A 26623-nucleotide genomic window follows, 5' to 3' on the forward strand; every position below is an offset into this window, starting at 1 on the left:
TGTGTGTGTGTGTGTGTGTGTGCATGTGTGAGACAGAATGAATAGTGGACACTCTGCTGTTGTAGCAGAGTGAGGATGTTTGCGTCTGATAACACCAAGACGATATGGTGGTTATCAAATAATGAGTTAGCTATTGTGTGATACTGTGTGTGTGCCTATGTATGTGCTGCTCTTTACAATGTGTGTGTGTGTGTGTGTGTGTGTGTGTGTCTTACTGTGGCCTGTGTGGAGCTCTCCTGCAGGTCCCAGAGTAGTGCGTGGTTATCAGCCAATGAAATCACACGTTTGCCATCTCCCATGGGTTCCCAAAGCACACTGAAAATACACACATATATATACATGGTCAATCGGAATCCAGATATTGGCCAAGCATGTATACAGGCTAATCCCTGCATGATGCAGATATAGGAGAACAGAGCTTGTTGGTCAAATTTCAGAAGCTTGCTAAATACAGCACAGCTTAACTGATTTCAAACATTTGTATGCATTTGCAGATCATGTTAGGGAATGCTTGCAGATGCATGCATGCATTTACCCTACACACATTTTACAGGGTAACAATTAAGGCTAATATATTTTTGTAATATGCTCACAATGACAATACTAACATGCTGATGTTAATCAGGTATTATGTTTACCATGTTTCCCATCTCAGTTTAGCATATTAGCATAATAGCATTTGTGAATTAGCACTGAACACAACTGGAACTGGAACTATTTCTTAGGGAACAAATACTGGGTATGGTGAGTGACTGTGAGCAGCTTCCTGAAGTCTTGCTGTCAGAGCGAGGTTACCAGGTTTGGCATCATTGAGCTTATACAGCAATCAAAACCAAAACCTGTTCTCACTGACTGTATCTGGCAACATTTGCTATTCTCAGACAATCTGCACAAAAGTACTAAGCTTTTGATACTCCTCTTTTCATCTTCAGTCAAGGTAAGAAAGCAAATACGCATACTTACCAAAATGTTTTATTATTCCTATACAATGACTTAAGTCAGGTTTTGCTTTTTTTTTTTTTTAAATCTTACCCTAGTTCTCCTAAATCTCTAATTTTGTATGATTTCAAATGCATTTTCTTGGTTGCTATCCAATCCTTTCACATTTAGCAAGCTTCTGTAATGCAGACTCAGGAGTCAGTGTCATCACCAGCCAGAGGAGGTTGTGTGTGCATGTCACTTCATTTCAGCATAATAGAGTCCTTCAAAAAAAAGTGTGACGTCGCCTAGAGCAGGTTTGATTTTCACAAATTAGGCTGCAGCATCATTACGTTGCCAAGAAATTGACGATAGCATACAACTGAGTACTTACTGGCAAATCTAGCAGCCCAATTCTGTCAATCTAGTGTTCAGACACAGCAGTGGGATACAGGGTTGCCTCAGTGGTGTTCAAGAAGTGGTAGCTTTAACTGCATACTTAACTTTGATTCCTCCCTGCATACTGCTCTCTGCAGAGTATTGATTCCGCACTGCATGCTTCGTAGAGTTGTGGTTCTCCACTTTGCTCTACCTAAAGTATGTATTCTGTGTGCAAACCTCAGGGACCTAACCATAGCTGACATGCTGGAGCCCAAACTGTTGCTTTATAATTCCCTTGGTGTTGATTGAATCACTTTGTTGTTTGGTCTTAGTATGGATAGGTTTAGCAACTAAATGTAGGCAGAGATGCAACTACATGGTATAAGAAAGAGGGCAAAACCCAAGTGAGAAAGCAGTGCTTTTAACTTTTAAGTTCTGTCAACTTTAAAAGCAATATGTCAGTGCAGTTAGAGACCCAGCAATAAACATAACCTTGGTCTGGAAAAGCTGCTATATGCTTGTTAAGGTTCCGATTTAGTGTGACTTTTCTACTCAAGGAAAAAAAATCTGTGTCTAATCTGGGTTAAAGGATGTAAAATGTCAGGGAGGTGCAGACATGGTCTGGCTGAAGGTTTGGATGTCTGAGCCTGTCACAACTGCAAAGCTTCCATCATTAGAGGTTTACGAAAGGATGCTATTTATTTAAAGAGCTCATCAATTAGACAACTCCATTTCCTTGGACTCATTTGTCAATTTTAAGCGGCAGCTACAATTCCAGTGTTTTATAGAGAGCGTATGTATAGAAGGTGAGAGTGTTGGTGAGAGATAAAAGAAATGTCAGAGGAAAGGAGGGGAGACAAAGTTAATGTTTAAGTTTGGATTTAATCCAAATTTCAAATATGCGTAGTCCCATTAGAGAGGTGGATTGAGGAGGATAGATAGAGGGAGGAAATGAAGGAGAGATGAGCTGTGTTTAGAGGGACTGTAAATTCTTGGCTGTTGAGGGACAGCTTTTACTGTCGTCCTGAAGAGCGGGAAGTTATAGGCTTGGGATGTACAGGTACACACACTACAAACTTGTTTTCGTCATTTAGGAGGACATTGCACTGACTTGCATTAGTTGTCTAGAGCCCAAAGAATATTTAAAATGTTTTACTATTCCTGTAAGATGACTTAAGTCAGATTTGGCTATATTTCTAAATCTTCCTTTCCTTTTTATTTTTTTGGTTGCATTCTGCCTAGTGTCAGTTGGCTTCACACTTTATCTGTTCTCTTCTCTCCCACTCTATCCTTGCTGTATTTTAAAACAGCATAATTCCTAATAAAGCCGTTCTCATTTACACTTTTTCCTGTTTCTGTTGACAATGGAGCAAGTATGTAAGTAGTAACAGTGACTGAAAGACAGCAGGCTGCTGCTGTGCAATGCTGAAATCCTGATTTTATAACCACAGTGTCATCATGACAAAATCACCACATATATGTTAAAACAATGGCTGTGCTGTGATTTTGGCTATATTTACTTTTGATGATGATCACTCAGAGAGAGAGATAGGAGCTAATACATGTCCATGTCAGCCGATATGCAGTCAATTGACTGAGACTCATCGAGAGAAAAGCCCGACCTTGCACTTGCAGGGCAATACTGGCGAAGTTTGCCCAAAAAATTGCTAGATTTGTCACATTTTTGAAAAATAAGTCACTGAAGGGGTCTGAAAAGTCGGTAAGTCTAGCAACAAAGGTGCTAAGTTAGCAACACTCCCTCTAAATGCCTCCCTGGTGGCATAATAGAAACCATTTATTCCAATTCATAAAATAAAAGAGCAACATCCAGTGGGGAAACTGCAACACTTAGCTGGCCAACCAATGGTGTAACTTCATCACTCACTCATCACTCTTGTGTCTCTGTCACTAGCCTCACTGTTGTTGTCCAGCCAGACAGTTACTGGTTGCTGTAATCATTCCACCTGTTCATACTGGCAGTAAAGCATTCACTTCCTAATGAAACTACTGAGCCATTGTTCTATGCCTAAATGCATTTTAAGGTACATTAAAACACTGACAGGTGAAGTGAATAACATTGATTATCTCATTACAATACAATGTTCAGTGGCTCTTGACATTCATCTGGATGTTACTTTGTACCAGCCACCTAAACATTGATGCGGACCAAGCCAACCCCCCCCATGGCAACAACACAGGGGCCTCCCCCAGCAGGGCAATGCTCCCACCACACCATAAAAACTGTTCAGAAATGTCTTATGGAACATGATAAAGACCCCAGGGTGTTGACCTGGCCTCCAAACTCCCCAGATCCCAATCTGATCCAGGATCTGCAGGACCTGCCCAATATTGCGTAGTTGCCCTTGTGCCACCAAAGCAGTTCCAAGAGTTAGCTTCATAGACTGACAGGACAAGCTACAAAAGCATCCGAAGCCAAGTGCAAATATTACAGAGCTGGGTATGCAGCGGACATATTTCCTAGAAAGCAGCTACAATTTATAGTTTGGCCAGCTTCAACAATTGCTTAGCTGCAGCTGAATACATTTAAAGGTGACAGATGCTCAGGAATGACCAGGTTAAATTATGAATTACCTAACCCTAACCCTAATCCTGAGCCATAGGTATATAGCTGCATAAATCTAACCCCAACTCTTACCCTAACCTCAACCAAAACCAAACCTAGAATGTAATGTTTTACATTGCAAGGACCAGCATTTTGTCCCTAAATGGGAAGTGAGTCCTAATAATGTGTTTGTGTGGGCAGATTTATGTCCCCACGCTGTGATTAATATGAGTGAACACACACACAGCTTGGTTGGGTATCTCAGTGCAGCACACAGAAATTATAGATGGAAACTGTGAAATATAAGACACCACCTCTCTTTTTCTTACAGAGACATTCCCAGCATACCATAGCACTACTTAAAATAACTCCCCACTTTGGGATTTACACACCTTATGCTTTCCTATAGTATCAATTATATTCATGCAATAAAGGAAGAGGCTGAGACAGTGAGGTGTACAGTATTACATATTGCCTCCTCTCTTAGTAAGAATGTGCATTTGACCTTGGGCTCTGCAACAATCTGGCACACTGGCTACTGGAATGGTATGTAAATACTGTCGGAGAGAGCTATGGAGGTTTTACAGCCCCATATATCTAAGCCTGGGACACAGATGCATTTCTCTCTCTCTCTCACTCTCTCTCTCTCTTTGTCTCTCACTCATCAGACTGTTCCATATAGGCCCTCATATATATAGCCGACAACCAAGACAAACAAAGTGTGTGTATGTGTGTCTTTCCTCCTTCTGGATCAGATTTTAGCATGGATATAATGACACCAAGGGCAGTGTATGCATGGATGTGTGTTGCAGTTTGTGAGAAGGGCTGAATTTTGAGATTTAGTTGTTCAGAAGGATGACATTTTTGCAAAGTAGCTACGGATTCCGATAACTGGTTCTATTTTGGATCTGGTTCCACATTAGCAAAATACCAGGATTCCTTAAGCTCTGCAGTCTACGAATCCCTTTCTGAATCTTTCATCCACATTCTCTCCTTAGTTAGTCTCTTTTACATCTGAAAGGCACTGGCAAAGAAAGAAAACACTGATGACATCAACGAAACAACTTCAAATTGCAATATTTGCAGGAGGACTGTCAGGTCCTTTGTTTAAGTATTTATCTACTGTCCAACATGTAAGTAAGAACTTCAGTAGGGCTTTAGCTTAAATAACTTCTTCATTTTATTAAATTGGAATAATCCTTTATTGCACCTGGCACTTGCATGGACATCACCAAGATTTTTTCTTTTTTCTTTTTTTTTTAACCAGACCTGCAGGCCTGCATCATGGTGTTTAATCTAAGAAGCAGCTGGATTGCAAAGGGCCTATAATCCACTGATAGCCGCCCCATCACACACACACACACACACTCACTCACACACACATCTGCATGAGAGCCCACTATTGGGGTCCAATTGATTGGAACTAGTGACCCTCACAGTGAAAATAACACTTAGTGATCACCAAGAATTTGACCCGTACACACATGACCCGGCACATACACAGATAAAAAGCAGAGATGCTATCGCAGCACAGGATAGAGGAGACTTGACATACATACGGACAGATTTTTTGAGTGAAAGACTAGAAGGACTGAAAGCCATTCAGTTGCAATGATCAAACATAATAGACATGATTGCATTCATGTGTGTGTGCACAAACACACACAATCACACCCACAAACACCTCCTACCCCCTCCTGTCACATCCCACTTTAGAAAATCAACCTTGTTGCCTTTTGCGCTTTACCATTCCCTCCTAGGGCCCTGATTGGCTCAAATAGCTCCACGGGAATCGATTTGCTCAACTGGCACAGCTCTCAATCGAAACCGTGCACGAGAAGAATAAGAAGAAGGAAAAAACAGCCAAGGTGCACACATGAGCACCAAAAAACAAAACAAAAAAAAAAAAAACGTGATTTTTTCCCAAGCTCTGTTTAGCCCCATTTTGTTGGGTGTATTTTGCCAGTATTTCCATTCAGAGCACGCTTCACAACAGGGCAGAGGCTCAAATGTTTGCCCACCCAAACAATGAGGGGATTTGGAGGAAGGAGAAAGTGTTATTGTTAGTGGGAGTGGAGGGACACCAGCAACCGGAAAACACACCCATGAAGGATGCAGGTTACACACAGGCAGACACGCTACTGTAGATGCAAACACACAGACACACAAGCAGGTGAACAAACACACAGACAAAAGCCTCATAAGAATACAAACTCCATTCTCTTTACTCTTTGTCTGCTCACATTCACAAACATGCACACACACAATGGCGCAAGCTGCCAGTATTACAAAAGTGAGTGGGGATAAGCGTGTGTGTTTGTGAGAGTGTGTGTGTGTGTGTGTGTGTCATGGAGAGATGGAGGAGGTGGGCAGCAGACCAAAGCCATCCATCTAAGGAAGCCAATAGTGCACAGCATCGGCTACAGGCTTCACAGCGTGCAGTGCACACTCCCACCAACCACACAAACACACACACACACACAGTGTGGTGCCCTTGTGAGGGTTACAGCTCTCAGGGTGTTAAGATGGTGGAGCCCAGAGCCATCCATCTTTACCCAGCAGCCTTGCTTGACCTGCCTTCTGACACACACACACACACACACACACAAAGACACAGACACACACAAACACACACACACACACACACACACACACACACACACTCGGTGCACATGGGTGGACCCTGCACAAAGCCCTCCGGTTTCCACACACAAGCACAAAACACACACTAAGTTGCACAAACTCCCCCTGGTGCTCTGTTTTGTGAGCTTCTCTCCATCTTTCTCTCTTTATCGTCCTCGTTCCCTGTCCATCTTTATCTCTGCCTCACAGATACCTGCTACAGTATGCCTCACACTAACTGGCTGGCGCCTCTAAAAATGATAGCAATCATGAGGCAGCTGATGAACAGCGGACTAAAAAGGGGAATGACCATTGATTTTCATTCTCATAGGTGGTGAGTTATAGCGAGGCATTGTGCACAGGAGCTCCGACTGTAAGACAAAAGGATTGGGCCATAACTACAATCTAAGATGTGGGCCAGTCAATAATCTGAGCCAAAAAAAAATGAAAATACTCATATAGAGAAGAAATACACAGAGATAGAGGCAGGTAATGTTAACATAAGGTAATGTAAAGCTGTAATGTTAGGTACTAACTAAAAGCCAACCAAAGAGCTTTCTTTGCCTGTAAGCTTTCTCCCTCTAAGAAAATTCCACTAATAAAGACTGTTGAAAGTTCCAGATGACTAAACATGATTCATTGTTTGATTTGATCAGTTAGTTACTAAATAAAAAGATTTTATTACTTATTATTATTACTTTGCTGATATATCTTGAAAATGTTAACTCTTACAGGTGTTTGCCCAAATGCCAATATTCCTCACCAACACCTACCAGGCGGCGTTGCCGTGGGCACTGTTGTCTAGGTGACATAGCAGCTCCAGGATTTGGGGGTTGTGGGCGGTGTCGTCAGGTGACTCATGGCTACCTGTCTCCCAGTCAGAGGGCATCCGCCATACTGCTGCACAGGAAACCACCCTGCTGTCACTGGCTGAAGGGGGACAACACACACACACAGACACACACAGTTGTTCACAGATTCTTAAATTATAGTGTGTGTGCTCGTGTTGTGTGTGTGGCGGACAGGCACTACTGCAGTGACATTCATACACTTTCCTTCAAAACCACATCACAAATGAGTTATTTTGGCACATCCACACCAGGGCTGCTAATTGGAACCAGTGGAGTAAATGTAGAGCTGATACAGTAATTGGAATAAAAGTTTGAGGCTGGAGGGCATAACCTATCACAGAGAGAGAGAGAAAGCAGAAAGAGAGAGAGAAAACACAGAGAGCAAAAGAGCCTAATTTCTTTTTGGTGTAGCTATTGACAGCGTGTGGGCAGGCGTTGGGCTATGAAACACTGGCGTTAGGCCTATTTGTCAAATTAAAAAGCAACGTGGTGCGAGTCCACAGGCTCTTGAGTGGTTTTAGACAACCTTGCACTTGGAGTAAGTGGGCAAGCAATCATTTTGAACAAAAGCCTTTTCTTACCCACATATTGGAGCACCAGTGGGAGGCAGTATGGAAACTCTATAGGAATTAACTTGTGTGTGTGTGTGTGTGTATTTGTATGTACTGTATGTATCTGTGTGTGAGTGTGTGGTGTGTGCAGCAGTGCATTGTGGGCTGTCTGAGTTTCAGCCTGGTCTAGAGTGGCTGTCATCCTGTGAACTCAAGCATGTAGAAATCACCTGACAGAGAGCGAGAGACAGTGGGAGACAAGAGAGGGAGCGAGGAATGAGGGTGCTGGAGGTTGTGATGCTGGTGGTGGTGGTGGTGGTGGTGTGTGTGTGGGTGTGTTTATGTGTTTGTGTATGATACAAATATTCCATTCTACACCCAAATGTGTTCTATTGGATTCAGATTTGGTGACTGGAGAGGCCAGTGAAGTACACTGAGCTCACTGTCATGTTCATGAAACCAGTTTGAGACAACTTTTGCTTTATGACACGGTGCATTATCCTGCTGGAAGTAGCCATTAAAGATGGTAAACTGTGGCCATAAAGGGATGGACATGGCCAACAACAATGCTTAAGATGGGCTGTGGAATTTAAACCATGATTAATTGGTATTAGGGGGCCCAATGTGTGCCAAGAAAACATTCTCCACACCATTACACCACCATCACCAGCCTGGCCTGTTGACACAAGGCAAGTTGGTTCCATGGATTCATGCTGTTGATACCAAATTGTGACCTTCAACTGTCCAGTTTTGGTGAGCCTGTGCCTCCTGCAGCCTCAGATTTTTTTTCTTGGCTGACAGGAGTGGAACCTGACATGGTCTTCTGCTGTTGTAGCCTATCCAACTCAAGATTTGACGTGTTGTGCATTCTGAGTTGTTTTTCTGCTCGCCACGATTGGAAAGGGTGGTTATCTGTGCTGCCGTAGCCTGTCAATTTCAATCTGTCTGGCCATTCTCCTCTTACCTCTATTATCAACAAGGGACTCCCATTCACAGAACTGCTGCTCGCTGGATGTTTTTAGTTTTTCCCACCATTCACTGTTGCACATTAAAGTCCCAGGAGATCAGTTTCAGGAATACTCAAACCAGACTGTCTGGCACCAACAATCATATCAGGGTCAAAGTCACTGAGACCACAGTTCTTCTGTTTGTTGTGAATGTTAATTGAAACTCCTGACCTGTATCTGCATGCTTTTATGCCCCGCACTGCTGCCACATGATTGGATAACTGCATGAATAAGCAGGTGTATAGGTGTTCCTAATAAACTGTGCTGTGTACACAGGTGAGCCAAAATATTATTATACTGCAAAACGTCATCAGTCAGTTCCAATTCAATGTCTGCATCAAACCAAGTACAATCAAATATGCTCAAGTTTTCTCGCTTTAACCATTTTATTAAGGATAATTTGGGAGCTGACTTGTGTGAACTTGGGGCAGCTAAGTGTCCCAAAGCGCACTGCATGTCAATCAGCAGCAATGGCAGAGATTTTGAGCCACATTTCACATACCTTATATGTGAAACCATGTCCTCAGGGGTTTTACCGAAACTGCTAATTTTACGTGTCTGGGTGAGAAAGTGGGCAATATACTGTGTACAGATTAACAGTTACTGATACTGACATCAGAATCAGTCAACTGGTTTCCACTTTCGGTTTAGTGGAAATGTGTGGATTTGTGCAATTAGAAGAAAACCTTAAGTAGCAGGATAGACAATGTGCATGTGACCTTCAAGGATTTTCTCCTGCCAGACAGTGACTTTGCAGCCATTGCTATTATCCCTCATGTGGGTCATCATGTCCACACATTAGTATTGATTCTATCAGGGCCTGAACATGACTTCTAACACAGCTGCTACTGTCAGACCTGTGAAGACAGACTGGCTGTTATTGATCACCTGTTAATTACATGTCTCAACTAAACTTGTAGTCAGTATAAGGTCATTAGATGGAAGAAATATTGTACGTAGAAAAAGGAAAGGACAAAGTATATGCAAAAAAGAGACAAAGAAAGATAAACAGAAGGAAAAAAAGAGAAACATGATGAATAAAGAGGCAGAGAGAGGAGCCAGAGACAGAAGGAAACAGTAGGACTCACTTTTGTTATAGCAGGTGGTAAGCACAGCCTTATCTGCAGGACTGGCGCCAATGTGCCATATCTCCCCAGCTTGGTGCAGAAGGACATTCTTATTAATGATGTTATTCTCATCATCAAAGTCAATGATGTGGATCTGGAAGTAAAGCAGAGACAGAGAGGAGAGATGTCTTGAGGATGAAGCTGGAGTTAAAGCACACTGAGTGCACCTCCCTCCATACACCAACCATAGTTCAAAGCTCCACTCATTCCTCTGATTCCCCCAAAAAGAAGAAGGTTCATCTTTTAATATGACAGTAAATGTAATTTCAAAGCAGGCATCTTTTTCCCCATCATCTTCATACGGCTGAAGACTTTTCATCTCGATTTGGCCTTTAAAGCGACAATTAAGACACTTTTAGAAGTCACAGTGGATTCATAGGAGTTCTGCATATGACATGGAGTCAGAGGAAAGGTACAACAAAGAGCAAATCAATAAAAGCTCATTCCATCTTTTTTCCATCTTTTTTTTTTTAAAGCCAAATGGCCCTATTAAAAGAGGCTGTGAATGAGGTGCATTTTCCAAGACTGTCTCTGCAAAAGGCCTTTAATTGTCTTTTTCAAAAAAACATTTCTTGTAAGCAAACCTTTGACAGCAGACAATGATTTAGCTGTAGGTAAGCATACTCTTATTTAGCATGTCTAGTACTGCTCTGCACAGCGTGTAGCTTATAAGTAAGTACAGTATGGCACTCATGAGTGGGGCAGCAACAGTGTAGAAAACACTTCCTTCCTTGAAAATATTGACAGTGATGAAGCATATTTCCCAAAATTTTGAGCCATTTTTTAAAGATACATTTTAAGATGGATTTTTCCTTTAACCCAGCAAATTTCTCATACTGCTGACGTGAGGGAATGTCTGATGACATTTTGTGTCTGAAGTTTGCATTCTCTAAATATAATTCAGTAAAGCTGTAGGCACATCTTACAAGGGTGCAGAGTGCTTGGCTTTTGTTTAGTTCCATTACAACTGAACCAAGCTGAGCTGCTCAGAAAATGAATAACTGATATTTGTATGGCACAGAATACTACAAATACACGTACAAACAGAAGCTGCAAGCTGGCCCTCGCACCTTCATGTATGTCGGGGCTGCTATGTGCTAGCTGGGTTGACACAGCTGTGCACTTTGGTGACCATCAGACTCAAGTAAGACATTATTTCCAGTGTAGAGTGCGGATGATACATTGCATAATATCACTTCCTGCATTTCTATGTAGCACTACAGAACACAAACCAAACATGCATTATGTTGCTGTATATCTAATGTAGACCAGACCATGAAAATGTTATGTAAATCAAATGATAATTATCAGACAAGGCTTACTTCCTATTGACTGAATATTGCTATGTCCATGCCTTCAGTCCAAGACTCTTAAAGAACTTGTGAAATTTGGGGCAGATTGGACATTGTGTATTTAAGTTACAACAACTTCCTCTTCTATGGTGAGGAGTCGAAATTCGCCGCACCACCAGGGAGACACCATTTGATGAACACTAACAATTTTCACAATATAGCATTTTAAGACTTTCCTGACCAAATATGAGGTGGATCTGGTCAACCTGCTAATAATTTCAGTACAACTTATCATTTCATGTTGCGAGTTGGTGGGGCTATTACTAAGATCAAATATTGGCATTGCATCTTAAATTCACCATCTATATCTTGAAGTCAATCTGAATTTGAAATGACAGAGTTTCTCGGAGCAGTTTGTTAGGGTACAGTGCTTGGAAGTGGCAAAAAATGCACAAAAATTGCACAGTAAATTCAAAATGGCTGACTTCCTGGTGGATTTAGGGTATGGTAAATTTCTAACATGTAGGTGAAGTGCGAGGGGCACTTGATCAAAATGTTGCACAAGCTCCTTTGTGACCATTTTGCCACAGGCATGCATAAGACCAAAAAAACAGGTGACATGTGCAAAGTTTTGTGAGCTTTTGAGCACTTTTAGCCACTCAAAAACACTGTTCACTTCAGTTAAGAAAATGAATAAAACACAGAGCAATTTCAATAGGGTCCTTGCACTGGTTGGTACTCTGGTCCTAACTATTCAACTTTGTATTAGAATTGTTGTGCCAAGTACCATTTGGGTTACAAAAGAATTCAATTTTTGAAAGTCTTATGTTGGCTGTGAGAAAATTCATTTCTATATGTTATAAATGGGATAATGAATGAATGAATGCTGAAGCTGTACACATGGCTGGTGTCAATCATCAGTGTCAACCAAAATGTGTCACAAAATGTAGCACTAAGTACTGAAAAGTACTTGACAGCTGGCAGCATCATGCTTGTTCAAATTCACGATGCCTGTATTTATCCCTTGATCTTACAGATCATCACAGATCATACACATCACACATCTAATATACATATTTTTTAAAACTTATTCATATTCGTCAAAGTAACAATACACTTTACACCTTAATCACTGCTGGTTTTGATGGTTCCAGTTTATTTGTTCTTTCATATTTTCATAATCCGTCTGGATTAAGGATGCAAAAGATAAATGCTAAGAATTTGTGAACAGTTACACCTAAATCTCTCTCCTCAACTATAAATACTCCTCAGTCCTCAATCTGGTGTAATACTGAGGCCTTGGCTGCACTTGAAAACACAATCAACAGCTATACAGACTTTACAGCACTCAAGTTGAACAAACAAGCTAAACTTTTATCCATAAGAAGTTAATAGAAACTCCTCCTTACTGAGCTCTTTTCATTAGATGGAAATCTATTCTATGAGGGCCCTCGATTGAATGCAGTTCAGGGCCCACGATGCCGTAAAAGAGTAAGGGTCTCAAGGTTTGATCAGACAATATATGGCAGTTTCTCCCATAAGAGAGACACTTACAGCACCTTGGGGGACTGTTAATGGGGTCGCACTGGACAATAACTCCTGCTAGGCACTTCCACTCCCCTTGCCTGTACTACTTTTACAGGCTGAACAAGAGGATGAAAAGAGGGGGCGTGAAGAGGAGGAAGAGAAGAGCATCAGAGCAGCAGCATCCTTCAGCATTTTCAAAGTCAGCTAGGCGGCTATTAACCTTGGGTTGGACTGCATCGAGCAAAAAATTATTACGCAAAGTTATAATTTTATGGTGGTGGGGGAGCGGCACAAATAAATTCAGGCCGGCGGGACAGGGTAATTGGAAGGCCTAGTAATAGGGTCCCCCCAAATGAACTCAGGTGTGAGGGGAGAGAGAGGTTTTAGCCCCCCCCCCCCCCCAGGTGATTTATCCATCATTCTTCCAGGCCTGGGGAGTGACTCATAGCCTTCAGCCACTTGGGCACCCAGCCCAGTGCTGTTAATTATGTGCCAATGGTGGGAGGAATTGAGGCAGGAAGGAGGAGAGGAGGGAGACTGCGAAGAAGGGGTAAGGGAGGGATAAAGCCAAGCTGGCTCATGGCCCCCACTTTAGGGGCCTCTCCTCTAAAGCTCTTGAGCTGCACAGATGACAGCGGGCAGGGTGGAGGAGTAGCGAGCAGGTGAGAGGTGCCAAGCTTGGGCGCTTTATCTCGTTAGCAGCCTTAAATGCCATGCCGACGCTCCCTCCGATCTGTCATTCCAGCTATTGGTCTCTGAGGGATTTGAGAGGTGCTCGGCGAGTTAAGAGAGGCATTTCCAACTTGCATTATGCTTAATGGGAGGTGGAGAGGCCAGCAGGCTTATGGATACAGCAGAAGCTATCAGGGCTGAAATGCCAATTGAAAAAACATTTTTCATATTGCAAGTTCAAACTTAGAAGTACTGAGCAAACCAATGTTGGCCAGCCAACTTATACAAAGTGGAAAAGACAATGAGCTTCATGAATAAAATGGACTGCACTGACTGAACCCAAGAGTCTAATGTAGGGTCATGTCAAAGAACATAACCTAAAGGATGAATAATGCTCCCCATTATGTTTTACAGCTTTGGATGCTCTGACAGCTGATATCAGAAAACAAAAACACAAGTCAATAATTTTTGAATTCTGGTTGTTTCTTGGTTGTCATTGTGGGACAGTCTCTCTTTAAAAGGCACACGTGTTGTTGGACTCAGTTTTACACAAGATGTAATGGAAGTCATTTCATGAAGTTTAAAAAAAGAGAAAGTTTGAAAGCACTATTCAAAAGCTGATATTTTCAGACCTTCAGACACGCCGGCAGCAGCAGCATGGGGGGGACTACTCATTGTGGCTACTCATGTGAATATACATAGTTATTTGCTGTATTCGGATTGTTCAGCTTTTTATATTTGTTGCCAAAGCATGCCATGTCACCACAGCAACCACAGAAAATACAATGAGTGACACAATACAAGAGCTGATTTTACTCTGAGTTCCCTGAATTATTATACACCTCTTCACCAGCAGAGAAAAGACAAATCAATGAAGAGAAACTATAATACTGGAGCAAAATTAGACTCAAAGTCTGGGACGGTAATTATGTTACGTTTATGATAGTAGTAGCATAGCAAAACTTTATACAGAACACAGATGTTGCCAGGTCGCAGACGCAGTCACAGTGACAACCACTCGCTGTCTGAGAGCACCTTCAGTTGAGCAAACAAGCACTTTTGTTAGAAGCATAGTGAGACCTTGAATTTTTATGCAGACTGTGTTTGGTCATCAAAATTCTATATCAGCTGTCAATATACTTACAGTTAGGAATGCAACAATCTGTACTGGACTCAATTCTAACTTCATTAAGTGGATACTGGCCAGTAGTGACTGATCCACATTAAATACAGGAATCAGTATGAGGTGACAAAAAGTTGGATCAGTTAAGCCTTATATATAAGTCAACAATAAGAACACTGTTGTGGACCAAAGATTTCATCCCTTTTCTCACCACTGTTAAATTTCATCTGAGGCAGCCCTAGAGTGGCCTCAAAGCACAGTCTATTGAATAAATGAGCAATAAGCACTTTCGTCACTACAGAAACCTAATAATTATACTAGGATTAGATTAATATGGTTATGAAGAAAACACTTCTTTGGTTTTCTTGTGTTTCAGCTCTGTGCTCATGCCAGTGTGGAGGAAAGTGTTAGGAGGAGTATGTTAAGCTACTGACAGGGTGTAATAAGAAATCACACAGATTGACTAGGACGCATTGTCACCATTCCCAACAAGCTCTGTATTAGACCCGCAACACAAGACTTGGATTGAACTACGTCTGTATTCAGTGCCAGACCGTTTTCACACTGAAGTCTGCCAGAAAATAGACTCGTTTTTATCAAGGCACAAATCTTTCTCTCCCTCTCTCTCTCTCTTTCTCTCATCCCTCATTCCCTCTTGCTTTCAGAGAGCTAATTATTTCTCCCCCCATTTAGAGCCAACTGTTTCTGTCATCTGTCTCTGTAATGACCTCTGCATGCATGCATGCACACACTCTCACTCTTTCCCCTTCACACACACAGACATATAAACACAGAGCCCTCGCTAACACTCAGACACACAGAGACCTTTTTGAGAAACCATACATATACACACAACATGGATGCAAATGCAACAGATCTGTCTATTAAGTAGGATGACACTGACTTAAGTGCAGTTACTGATGTGAAACAGCACAGTGTTATCAATTAACAATCAACACATAATTGATCTACAACAATTCTGATAACTGATAAACCATTTATTGCTGAATAAACTATTAGCCTATTGACAGAAAAGTAATATGCAGTAGTTTGATAATCATTCTGAATTATTAGTTGGACAAAACAGGCAATCTCTGGATGCTAATTTGGGCTGTAGGAAATAGTGATGGGATTCTGCACATTTTCTATACAAAAACATGAATTCATTTTGAACTGGAAATAATTATACAGATTATTTCCATTAAAAATTATTTAATAGATTTTTTTTATTAACTATTTGGTCAATAAAACATATATTTTCAAAAAGCCCATCACAAGTCATCAAAAACCAAAAGTGACATTTTTCAATCTTGCTTATTTTGGTCCAAGTGAAATATTCAATTTACAGTGAAATTAATCAGAGAAATGCAGCAAATCCTCATAAGCTAGGAGCAGTAGATAATTTGATGCTGCAGATTTAAAGCAATACATGTTGCAAAATTTCTCCATTTATAAATGTTATTTAGTCTTTTGGTTGTTTGTCATTTACTGGCCAATACAAATCCACACAGACTTCTTCAGCCTTCCGTCTATGAGGTAATAAAAATAGGCTCTAGTCTGCAATTAAGTCCTAGTGTTTTATATCTTGTTGCTCATATGTTTCCATGAAAATGAGATCTATCTTTAGGGATTCCTAAAAATGAATTCCATGAAAAAAAACACAAACAAAGTATATCCCACAATTCATCACAGACCCATCCAATTGTTGGCAGTAGTACACCAACAGGCTGGTTTTAGGACCAACATTAATCAAAACAATTATGAAAAAGCTTAAGTTTGTGACATGTTAGATCCAACGTGAATATTATAATGCATTTCACTACAACACTACAAAATTATATAGGAACCTCAGATGGTTATCACATATTAACAATCTGCATGTCTGACACTTTTGGAATAAATATTAAATATAATATCCATTTTAAGAGTTTGAGAAATATGATTAATCTGGAAAAAAATTATGTTAGTCATCTGTGCATGTGCTGTATGCATTATTTGTAGTTGCTGGAGCAACAAGATGTTCTTACTGACCCAAGTGTGTCTCAGAAAGCTCTGAATTTCCACACATTTATGGTTTTGAAGTGCGCTTGAGCACTGTGGCAATTACCTGAAACTGTGACTACTTTTTACAATTTCCCTTATTTAATATTATTACAACACCACCTTATCAAATACAGCTCAGCTTTTCTGCAACTCTTGACTGCCTTAAAGGAAACTTGAAGCTGACTACAAAAAAATCACAAAAATCTTGATATCTCGTTGGCCCATACCATGCTCTTTTCCAGAAATATAAAAACCATCTTTGACTGAATCGAATACAATGAAAAAAATTAACATGGAGAAAGCTTTTCATGACTTTATGCCATCCTTTCTCAAGTACTGTAAATGCTCTTATTGTATATTTTGTTTTGTACTAGTGTAAGAAGGAACTTTCTCACATACAGTTGGTTACAAATGCAGCTTTTCATTTAAGAGAACCCATAACCCCCATTTTGGCCATTTTTTTTTTACTTCTGACTCTTAAAACATTACTCAAAAGCAAAGTACAAAACTCAATCCACTGTGGAAGACTATGAGATGTGACTGAAAGCTCTGGAAAAAGGCTTGTAAGTGGACTTTGAGGTATCTCCAGAATCTTAATTTCTTATGTACACTCTTATGTACTGTCTAATCATGAGAAAAAGCTCTACTCTCAGCTACATTGGCAAGAGACAGAAACTGCCATTTAAACTCTGTGCAGTCTAATTTGAACCTTCTCATCACTACCTTAAAATGAGATAAAAACACATATTTTTAACCCCATCTTGAACCAATGATTGTTCAGATTCATTCAAAGTACATTAAATATTTTTGCTTTACTTCTGGTATCTTTTTCAGTTTACCTACAATTGGTTTTAAAATGTCCAAATATGGTATAAGCTCATCCACTGCTATAATTTCTGAGCCCAGCAGATGCTACATCGTGTATCTCTCACAGAGAAAAGGTACTGCAGTAAACGTCAGGATATTTGCGCAACACTTTGTATTATTATTGTCAAGACAAATAGCTAAAAGCTGCATATGCTCACAAACTACCACAAAGCTAATAAATGAGTAGGAATAAGCGGTGCTTGATTTCAGTGGGAAAACTTACCTCCCTGCTTTACATGGACTGTGACATCTGTCATCACCTGTTTTTCTTACCTGGTTATCAAATTTCAGTGACTGAGTGCCCACGAGGAAACGAATGGCATCAGTTTCAGCTGTCTGGGCTGTGAGTGCCCGTGCCTGTAAAGCAGATGCAAAAGAACATGTCTGAACATGTCAAGAACTGTCTATTCACATAAACATGTTTTAATGTGCAGAACAGAATAAAAATAGAATAATGCCCGCCCCCCCATGCAACCAAGAAGGCAGACACTATTTATGTAACAGGTGTGACAAGGAATATAATAGCTAACATGATCAAATAAGAGAACAAAACATAAGCTATTGTTAGCTGTCAGCCAGGAAAAAGCACTGGATGATATGAATGTGTAGCAGTGCGTACCTGAAATTCGAGACCATAAATAACAGGAGCATCGTCCTCCATTTTCTGTCTGTTTAGGCTTTCCTATCCTGTTAAAACGCCGTCCTACGATGAAAATACTTGAAAAATATAATAAGTATTTGTGCACGCACTGCACAAAACACAACACAGTGGCAACACTTCCGCGATTTAAAACTCAAAAAAAAAGAACCGTGCGACTAAAATACGTAATGACAGTTGTTCAACGTTGTTTACGCTATTCAAAATACGTAGAAGAAGTCAAGAATACCAAAAACCATGGCGGCATGAAATTTGTCAGCTGTGGGACACCGTACATGTAGCTTTCCTGTGGAACTCCTAGTAGACAGTCTGCAGTAAGGTAAGAAAATATAGTCGTGTTTGTGTTTCAATTTTTTATTTGTTGTCAGTCACTGCGTAGTGGTGGTGTAGTATGTTCCATGTTTAATAAAGCGTGATCAGCTAATAGAGATCAGATATGTATGCGTATGTTTGCAACCAGCTGCTCAGCTAAGTTAGCTTACGATACCCCACTGGCTAACGTAGTATTAGCAGCGGAGCTAAAACCAAACAAACCACAAATCCCCGAGATCCTGGTTAACGGCTCTTTCGTGGCAGCACTTTTAGCAAACTGACTCGTTGCTGTCGCTGTAGCTGTAGCTCGGTGCTGACTGTAAGAACTTGGAAAATTTAGCGTTTGCTTGCATTTACAGGAAATGACTAAGACAGAAGCTGTACAGTGTTGTGCAAGAACACTGGTTAGACACTAATATCACATGAAAACGGTGGAAGCGTTTATTGCTGTGTTTTCATTGTCAACAGCAGTAAGATGGATACTGGGGAGGCTCCTGCTCAGCGGCCAGTCACCCTGGACATCACAGTGGAGGATGTAAACAAGGACGCTCCGGGCCCCCCGCAGCCAGACTCAAGCGAGACCCCTTCCAGAGACAGCGTCCTGCCCCAGGAAGACAGTATCGACCTAGGTGGGGAGTTTGCCACCCCCCAGGAGGACAGCAGTGCCACACCTTCTGAAAGCCTGATGGACAAGCTCAATGACCAGATGATGGAGAGTGTCATGATTTCTGACTCACCCAATAACAGTGAGGAGAATGATGTGGCTCCTATTGACTCTTTTCTGGATGGAGGGGAGGAGGAGAGTGGAGGAGAGACCTCAGGAGACAAAGAGGAACAACTTGAAACTGGACAGAATACAACTGAGATTAAAGTTTCTGTGGAGGAACAGGACATGGATGGTTCTGAAGAGAAAGTAGAAGAGGACACAAAGAAGCAGGCAGACACACAAGAGGAAGACACGGCCCGTGTTTCACCTCAAGGTGACACACAGAGCCCATCTGATCTTAAAAATGAGGAACCAGCAGCACAGTCAGCCAGTGGTACTAGCCCAAAAGAAGAACCTGTACCAGTGTGCACCATATTCAGCCATGGCACTCAGCCGAAGTCTCTGGTGCCTGATGGCTTCCAGCCCACCCTTATCAAGTCTCCCAGTTTTAGCATGGGAAGTGGTGGGGGAAGCGATGAGGCGGTGACCCCCAGCAAGCTGACAGCCCCCCTTGTGTGCCAGCCCAGCCCCAGCCTCAGTAAGTTTTTCACTGACAATGGGCAGACCAATCCAGCTTCTGACTTTTTTGATTCCTTTACCACCCCGTCCTCCTTCATTTCCGTTTCCAATCCCAACGCAGAGATCCCTTCAGGTGCCAGCCCTGCACCCATAGCCCCTACCCCTGATCGCCAGCTCTCTTCCACTTCTTCCTCTATTTCCACTGCTGGAGGATCCTTGGACTCTGGTACTCCCACCCCTAGCACAGTGTTTTGCCCTGCTCCTACCGATTCAACCTCCAAGCCCCAACCTCCTCTTCCCCAAATGGTCCCAGCTCCAGCGCAAGCCCCCGCCTCAGCCCCAACTACTCACCCACAGCCCTTCAACCAACTGCAAGCTGTATTCTCGGGCAATGACGACCCATTTGCGACAGCACTGAGCCTGAGCGAGGTGGACAGGCGCCACGATGCCTGGTTGCCATCTGAGGAGACCAGGAAGGTGTTGATCTCTGTGGCCACCCAGCAGTACAGCCCAGCTTACATAGAGTCCAACAGACTCACAATGCCTGGACTCAAGTTTGACAACCTACAGGTAGGAGAAGCACTTATGCAGTAAAATGCTAATCATACAACATGTGTCATTACAAAGGCTTGAAAGTTCTCCTTACAGCGTGTCAGTATGCCTTTTTAAAAGGGGAACTCCACAAATATTATCATTAAAGTTCACTTTACTCGTCATGGATATTACAACTTAGCCTCAGTTGTATTCCTTTATGAACTCCCTGACCCTAAATCAATGTAGTAGTCCTTCAACTAAATGTGAACACACGTATTTAACTCAGCAATAACTCAATATTACTGTTAATTATATAATTAATCGATTAAAGCTATAGTCTCCCAGTCGACTGGTTGATTGGCTGGTCAATGTGCTCTCACAGGCGTTACTTTTTGGAGGGAGAAAAGTGCTACATCAATAGCCTTCCAGGATTAACCTAATGGAGACTGCAAGGTCTGACTTCTTTAACATTAAGTGAACTTTTACTCAGAGTCCACTCCAAACTTATTAAGAAGTCACTGGTGTGGCTGGATTTTGTTAAAGAAGATTACCAAAAATTTAGTGTGAACTTTGCTCATCTGACACACTGGATGTAGACTGTGGGTATAGGATCGCCATTGGGAACCTATTTCACACAGCATCCTCCTCCAAACTAGCAACCTACCTGCTGAAATTGGGAAGTTTTGACAACTAAATTTCCAACTAAATGAAATCTCCCCAAACACTTATTTGCAGTGGCACCTTCACTTAGCACAGCCCAAGACAGTTATGAAAGGTCGTAAGAAATACAAATAAGCAAGAGCGTTTTTCTTCCCCTATAGCAGAATGGCAAGGCAAGACCAACACAGCAGACAGAAACTTGAGACTATTTGCCATTATTACTTAATTAAACAACCATGTCAGTTATCAGTTTTTGTCAGTTAATTTTCTAACAATCAGCTAGTCAATTAATCAATAAATTATTTCAGATCTAGTGTAGTTTTCGTCACAACACTCAGCTGTAGTGTCTCAGCTTGGACACATTCTCTCTGAAAAACTGCTAGAACCTTTACCAAGCACTTTCTGTGCATTCGTGGTGGTCCCGGTGTGCATAAAAAATATTGCAGTAATGTGTTAAAAACAGTCTGTCTTTGTATGGCAAGAAGTTCAGCCTGGGCTCCACCTGATGATCTTGATTTATTTTAGAAATTTGAAATCTACATTACATTCTCTCATCTGTCACTGAAAGAGGGTAGAGAGAGTAACCTTTCTCCTGCCTTGGTATACATATACAGTGTGGAGACAGTTATCTGTAAACTTTCATACATATGGCCTTCCACGCTCCCTCCACGCTCCCTCCACGCTCCTCCATATCATGTTTTTTTTCCCTCACAAACATCCTCTGAGCTCTTTCAACAGCAACATTTATCTGTAATAACAAGCCAGATGAAGCAACAATTTACTTATTTATTCAGTTGAATCTTATAGTGTGCGTCCACCTCCCAGCTCAGATTGTGTTCATTATCCCCTCAGAATGTGTTGAATGCCTGCTTGAATAAATGAATAAAAATCACGGATTTTCCCATCATCTTGGTGTTTTTGCCCACTAACAGCCAGTTTTCAACAAACAAATTAGACTCACTCTAAAGCTGGATTAAAGATAGCATTTTCTGCTGTGTGTTTTTTGTTCCATTCTTCTCAGGGCTGGTTTGTGATTCTGTCCAAACTTAGGGATGTCCAGATCAAAGTTTTTTTCCCCTGCCCCCAATCCACTTTGTATAATGCAGAGTAACGACCAGTGACAAGGCCTGATCTGCTATTTTAAAATCTTAGCATGACAGCTTTCAGGGCCCTTGATGTATAATTCTGTTGTGTCCTTTTGCATTACACTGAATTCAGATGTGTTTTGATGCAGGGTGATGCTGTGAAAGACCTAATGCTTCGTTTCCTGGGAGAACAGGCAGCAATGAAGCGACAAGTTCTCACTGCGAACTCTGTGGAGCAGTCCTTCACAGGCCTCAAACAGCTTGTGGTAAGTCACTCCCCATACCTTTTGTGCATGTGTAATTTGATGTTCTGTTCTGTTCTGAGGTTCAGAACATCATTCACTTTGAAATGAAACCTGACATATACAAAAGAAAGAAGAAATCGGTGCCTTTTTAATTTTGTAGTATAATCGTCATTTTTGCTTTGGTGGTCATTTTTCTCATTTCTTTTGTCTTTGTGAGATTTGCATGCAGTTGAAACAACCTGCTCGCTTGGTAGTTTAATCTTCATCTTGGAGACAGCTTTTGAGAAGGAGTCACTCCTCAAGGTCCACTTATTCATTTGTACAAGAGCTTTGTAAAATCCTGTTTCAGGTATAAGCCCAAGGCTGCTACAACCAAAATTATCAGTGCGAAGAGAGATTTTAAACCTGTTTTTATAAGAGAGGTTACACTATGGGTATTTTTGAGTCTCATGTAAGGCTGCTCAACAACTTTATAGCCTGGCCCGCCCAACTTACATTTTAAGTCTCTGTAAATCGTAGATGGACAGACGTTGACCCCAAATGTCTGGAAGTCAGACCAAATTATCAGCATTTTTTTATGGACACTTATCTGCCAAGGGTGGCTTTGCTGGCAGGGAGGCTATCCCTCCTCCAGCATCATTGACAGTCATCCTAGGGGAAACACTGTTATAGTATAACAAGCATCACTCTGGTGCATGCGCAATAGTTGCTTTCTAAGAACAGCACATCATTTTCTGGAGGTAGATGACAAAACCACTGGTAGGTTACCACAGCTTAACATCCTGTGGTGTCTGCAGCTTGTCTGACCTTTTGACAGTCAGTGATTCAACTGAAACTGCTGGGCGGTTAGGCTTTAGCTAGCTGAAAACAGTAAATCATTTGTCTCCTTTCTCTTCATATTGTATTTCTTCTTCTACCAAGCGTATTTCTTTGTGACAGCGCAGTCTCACCTCATTCCCTTTCCTGCTGCCATCTATCTATCTCTCCAGCCCTCATGCGTTCATTCCATCATAATTTCTAACCCACAAGTGACCCTGAGAGACAGTTGTTATTTAAAACATATGCACAGCAGCGGCAGACAGTGTGATGGAGAGAGGGGAAAGAGGAGAGGAGGGGTGGAGTGGAGAGATGGAGAGGTGGAGATCCACTCGGCTCACAAGTTCTTTTTTCCTGCTGTGCCCATGTATTATGCATGGGATTGCTGTGCATATTTCAAGGGCCTTCTGGACTCGGTGTATATGTACACACACACACACACACACACACACACACACACACAAGATGGTACTTTCAGCTTGCAGTCAACTGCACTATATGGTGTAGGTGAGTGTGTGTGTGTGTGTGTGTGTGCGCGCGCGTGTGTGTGCGCGCGTGCGTAAGAGGATCACACACTGTCTGCCAATTGGTGTAGGTGGCTCCCTGGAGCAAGAGGCAAAAGAAAGGAGAAAGACGGTGAACCAGAAAGGTAACATAGGCCTACAGGAGAGATGTCACGGAATGACAAGCAGAAAAAGAAAAAGAAAGCAATGTTGTGTGAGTGAAAGATATGGAGGCAGAAGAGAGTTTCACCTGGCCCTAAGCACACACAAAGGCATACTTTTGTCTGTGTGTGTGTGCAGGGCTACGGTGTGTGGGCACTTTCTTGATTATTTGAAATAACATTGGCAACTTCTTAATCACAACATTTATTTATTTTATTTTAATTCCAGAAATGTTAAAATGTTGAAATTTAATTTAGTTTCAATTAAGATTATAAGTTTGTTATCTCTAGTAAGTTATCTAGGCATTTAGTCATTTAGAATCACTTTATGATAAACCTAATGATGCAAAATTTTACCCTTTTACAGCTGAGAAATAAACTTGTCATTGCTCTCTGACAAATGATTAATCTGAGGTACTGTTCCTACATTACCTTAACTATATCTCTGGCATTCATCCACTTCATTTTTCTTGTTCGTTTTCTGACTATTTACAGATTTGACTCTGATGCAGAATCATTCTAGAGAGGCATCTAAGTAGAACTGCAAGTAATATTTTGTTTTTTCATTGTTGGTAGAGCTGGACTTTGGCACTGATCTCCCCACAGTTTTAATTTACTACAATCGATTCAGTTTGATTCTTGATGATTTAGTTATATCAGATAATGTTGCGTAAAGCACTTCTCAGAATTGGGAAATGGGAACTTAAATTTCTACATTCACCAAGTGAGCAATGCTGTTGTTTCCTTGAATATAAAATTATTCATTTAATAAAATTATTTATTTGCAGAAACTGCAACTACTTCACTAATTCATCTGCACTGTTTGTGTTGACATGATCCTGATATCTGCACACCATTGGCTGTGGGGATAAATTTGTCCAACTAAAGAAATGTGGAATGGCAAACCAACCAACAAATATTCCAAAATTACTACAATTCAAAAATATTACAAAAAGGTGTGAAAGACAAATAAATATGATTTGCACTCTATATCACAGGTTGTTTTACCCACAGTATCTTTTTATGTTTGATTTGTGAATCAGTTTTTTCATTGCTCTTGTCAGTTTTGTCACTATGGTAAATGGACAAATGCTGTTTGCTAGCTTGTTAGCTACATCATTGCCAAAATCAAGTCAAGTAGATGCACAGGACAAAGGTTTTCTCTCATATAATTGTGATTGTCACAATACAAGATTGGTGCTCTAAACTGCATTACAAATCTCTGGAGATGCTTCATATTTTCCTTGATGAATATTTCATTACCATGACAGTTGTATGCTTTATGCCTCTTACTCCAGAGGCATCACCAATGAGGAAGTGTTCTTTTTCTTTTTTTTTCACTGCGAGTCCAAAGGTCAGAGTGAGCTACAGAGCAGCTCTTTTGCCGCAGCTCGAGATTTAATGTCTCGTCTAAGAACACCTCAGTAAAGCAGATGATTGCCAACACAACAGATTTGATACCAGGGCCTCAAGCTGAAGTACATCTCTACTCACTGCATCAGAGACTGTGGGGCCAACAAACCCTGCACCCTAATAAGGAGCTGAGTTCGGTCTTGATCAGAGCAGCCCCCGTGTGATGGTTTTGCTGACATAATAATCATTGGCTGAGTCACTCCCACTGATGAATGGATCAGACACCATCTGCCTTCTCTATCTACTACCATCTACTCGCATTCAACTTTTTTTACTTGCAAATAAATTATGAAATTACCAAACTCCTAAGATCAAACAAACTCATAGATCAAAGCTGTCGTAGGTGATGTAGTTCACTGAGCTGGGAGGGGAGGTTGAAATTTAGAAAAAGAGAGGATGTACACAAGCAGAATACACACACACACACACACACACACACACACCCTTACTCATACAAACAGAGAAGAGGAAATGTCAGTAAGCTTGTGTCCATTGAAAGTGTAGCCTGCTGAAGCTTGATGCTCATGAAGACATCTGATCAATCACATAGACACACACTCATTCAGTGCAAATATGTGTATGTGAGTCATCACCACTGTGTGTGATTGTATTCACATGTTAGGGGTGTCAAGTACATGTATGTGTTTGCACTCAAGTACATTTCATGTTGCTTAATATTTGTTGCCAGCTGTGATTATCCTTTGTGTACAGCTGGTTTTTTTGTTTGTGTGTGTGTGTGTGTGTGTGTGTGTGGTGTGTGTGTGTGTGTGTCTGGAGTATTGCAGTGCTCTGCTCCGAGCTGGCAGAATGAGTCATGCTGCAGAGCCAGTGTGACTGCACCCACTGCCACCACCACACACTCCCTCCGTTCATACGCACACAGACACACGCATGTGCACAGAGTATAAAATGCACACTGATATACACTCACAAGACATGAGAGACTTGAGAAGAGTCTGCATTCCCTCTCTCTCTTTCTCTCTCTGTGTGTGTGTCTCTCTCCCCTCATCTGGTGAATGTGGACACCACTCAGTTTCTGTGGGAGAGCTGCCATTACACACATAGAGACACACTCAGTACTTCTATCTGATGGATCGTCATGTAGAGTAAGACTTCACATGCTTTTATCGAGCATACTGTAGCACTGCAACACACTGCTGGGAAGGATCTTTAGAAATATCCTCAATACTTTGACCACAGCCTCATGCCGTCTGCTTTCATGTCATATTAGGAACTGAAAAGAGTCATCCCACATGGGGGCAGCTGGGGTTGCAACTTAGGATTCTTTTCATCGTCAGTTTATTAAAACTGTCAATTTATTATTTTAAATCAGTTGTACAGTCAAGAAACTGGAACTAGAGAATGTTTGGCATGTTTTTTTTTTTTTTTTGATAAATGACTTATGATTAATCAGTGTCCTAATTTTTGTTAATAAGATTTTCCGTCAATCAATTAATCAATTAAGCA

General features: G+C 41.3%; 2 protein-coding genes across 2 annotated transcripts; one reads left to right on the forward strand and one right to left on the reverse strand.

The window, feature by feature from the left end:
• Nucleotides 1–215: 215 nt before the first annotated feature.
• Nucleotides 216–18338, reverse strand: LOC108886920 (EARP-interacting protein homolog; the record flags this gene model as incomplete). Its single annotated transcript, XM_018682043.2, has 5 exons — nucleotides 18164–18338; nucleotides 17818–17901; nucleotides 9982–10114; nucleotides 7258–7414; nucleotides 216–315 (listed from the first exon to the last, which is right to left on the reverse strand). Coding segments are annotated over exons 1-5 (516 nt in total), but the record flags the coding sequence as incomplete, so codon positions are not given.
• Nucleotides 18339–18396: 58 nt separating this feature from the next.
• LOC108886919 (trafficking protein particle complex subunit 12-like) lies at nucleotides 18397–22428 on the forward strand. Its single transcript, XM_018682042.2, has 3 exons — nucleotides 18397–18521; nucleotides 18983–20309; nucleotides 22168–22428. The coding sequence occupies exons 2-3, from the start codon at nucleotides 18990–18992 to the stop codon at nucleotides 22369–22371; spliced, it is 1524 nt and encodes a 507-aa protein (XP_018537558.1). The 5' UTR covers nucleotides 18397–18521; nucleotides 18983–18989; the 3' UTR covers nucleotides 22372–22428.
• Nucleotides 22429–26623: the final 4195 nt, after the last annotated feature.

This window comes from Lates calcarifer, unplaced genomic scaffold (assembly GCF_001640805.2).
Source record: "Lates calcarifer isolate ASB-BC8 unplaced genomic scaffold, TLL_Latcal_v3 _unitig_1159_quiver_1680, whole genome shotgun sequence".
NCBI classification, from domain to species: Eukaryota; Metazoa; Chordata; class Actinopteri; family Centropomidae; genus Lates; species Lates calcarifer.

What these genes read in the sequence shown, in the direction of transcription:
- LOC108886919 (XM_018682042.2), top strand. Translation starts at nt 18,990, where the DNA reads ATGGATACTGGGGAGGCTCCTGCTCAGCGGCCAGTCACCCTGGACATC. An exon ending in TCAAGTTTGACAACCTACAG is followed by an intron (nt 20,310 to 22,167) that starts GTAGGAGAAGCA and finishes GTTTTGATGCAG; the next exon opens with GGTGATGCTGTGAAAGACCT.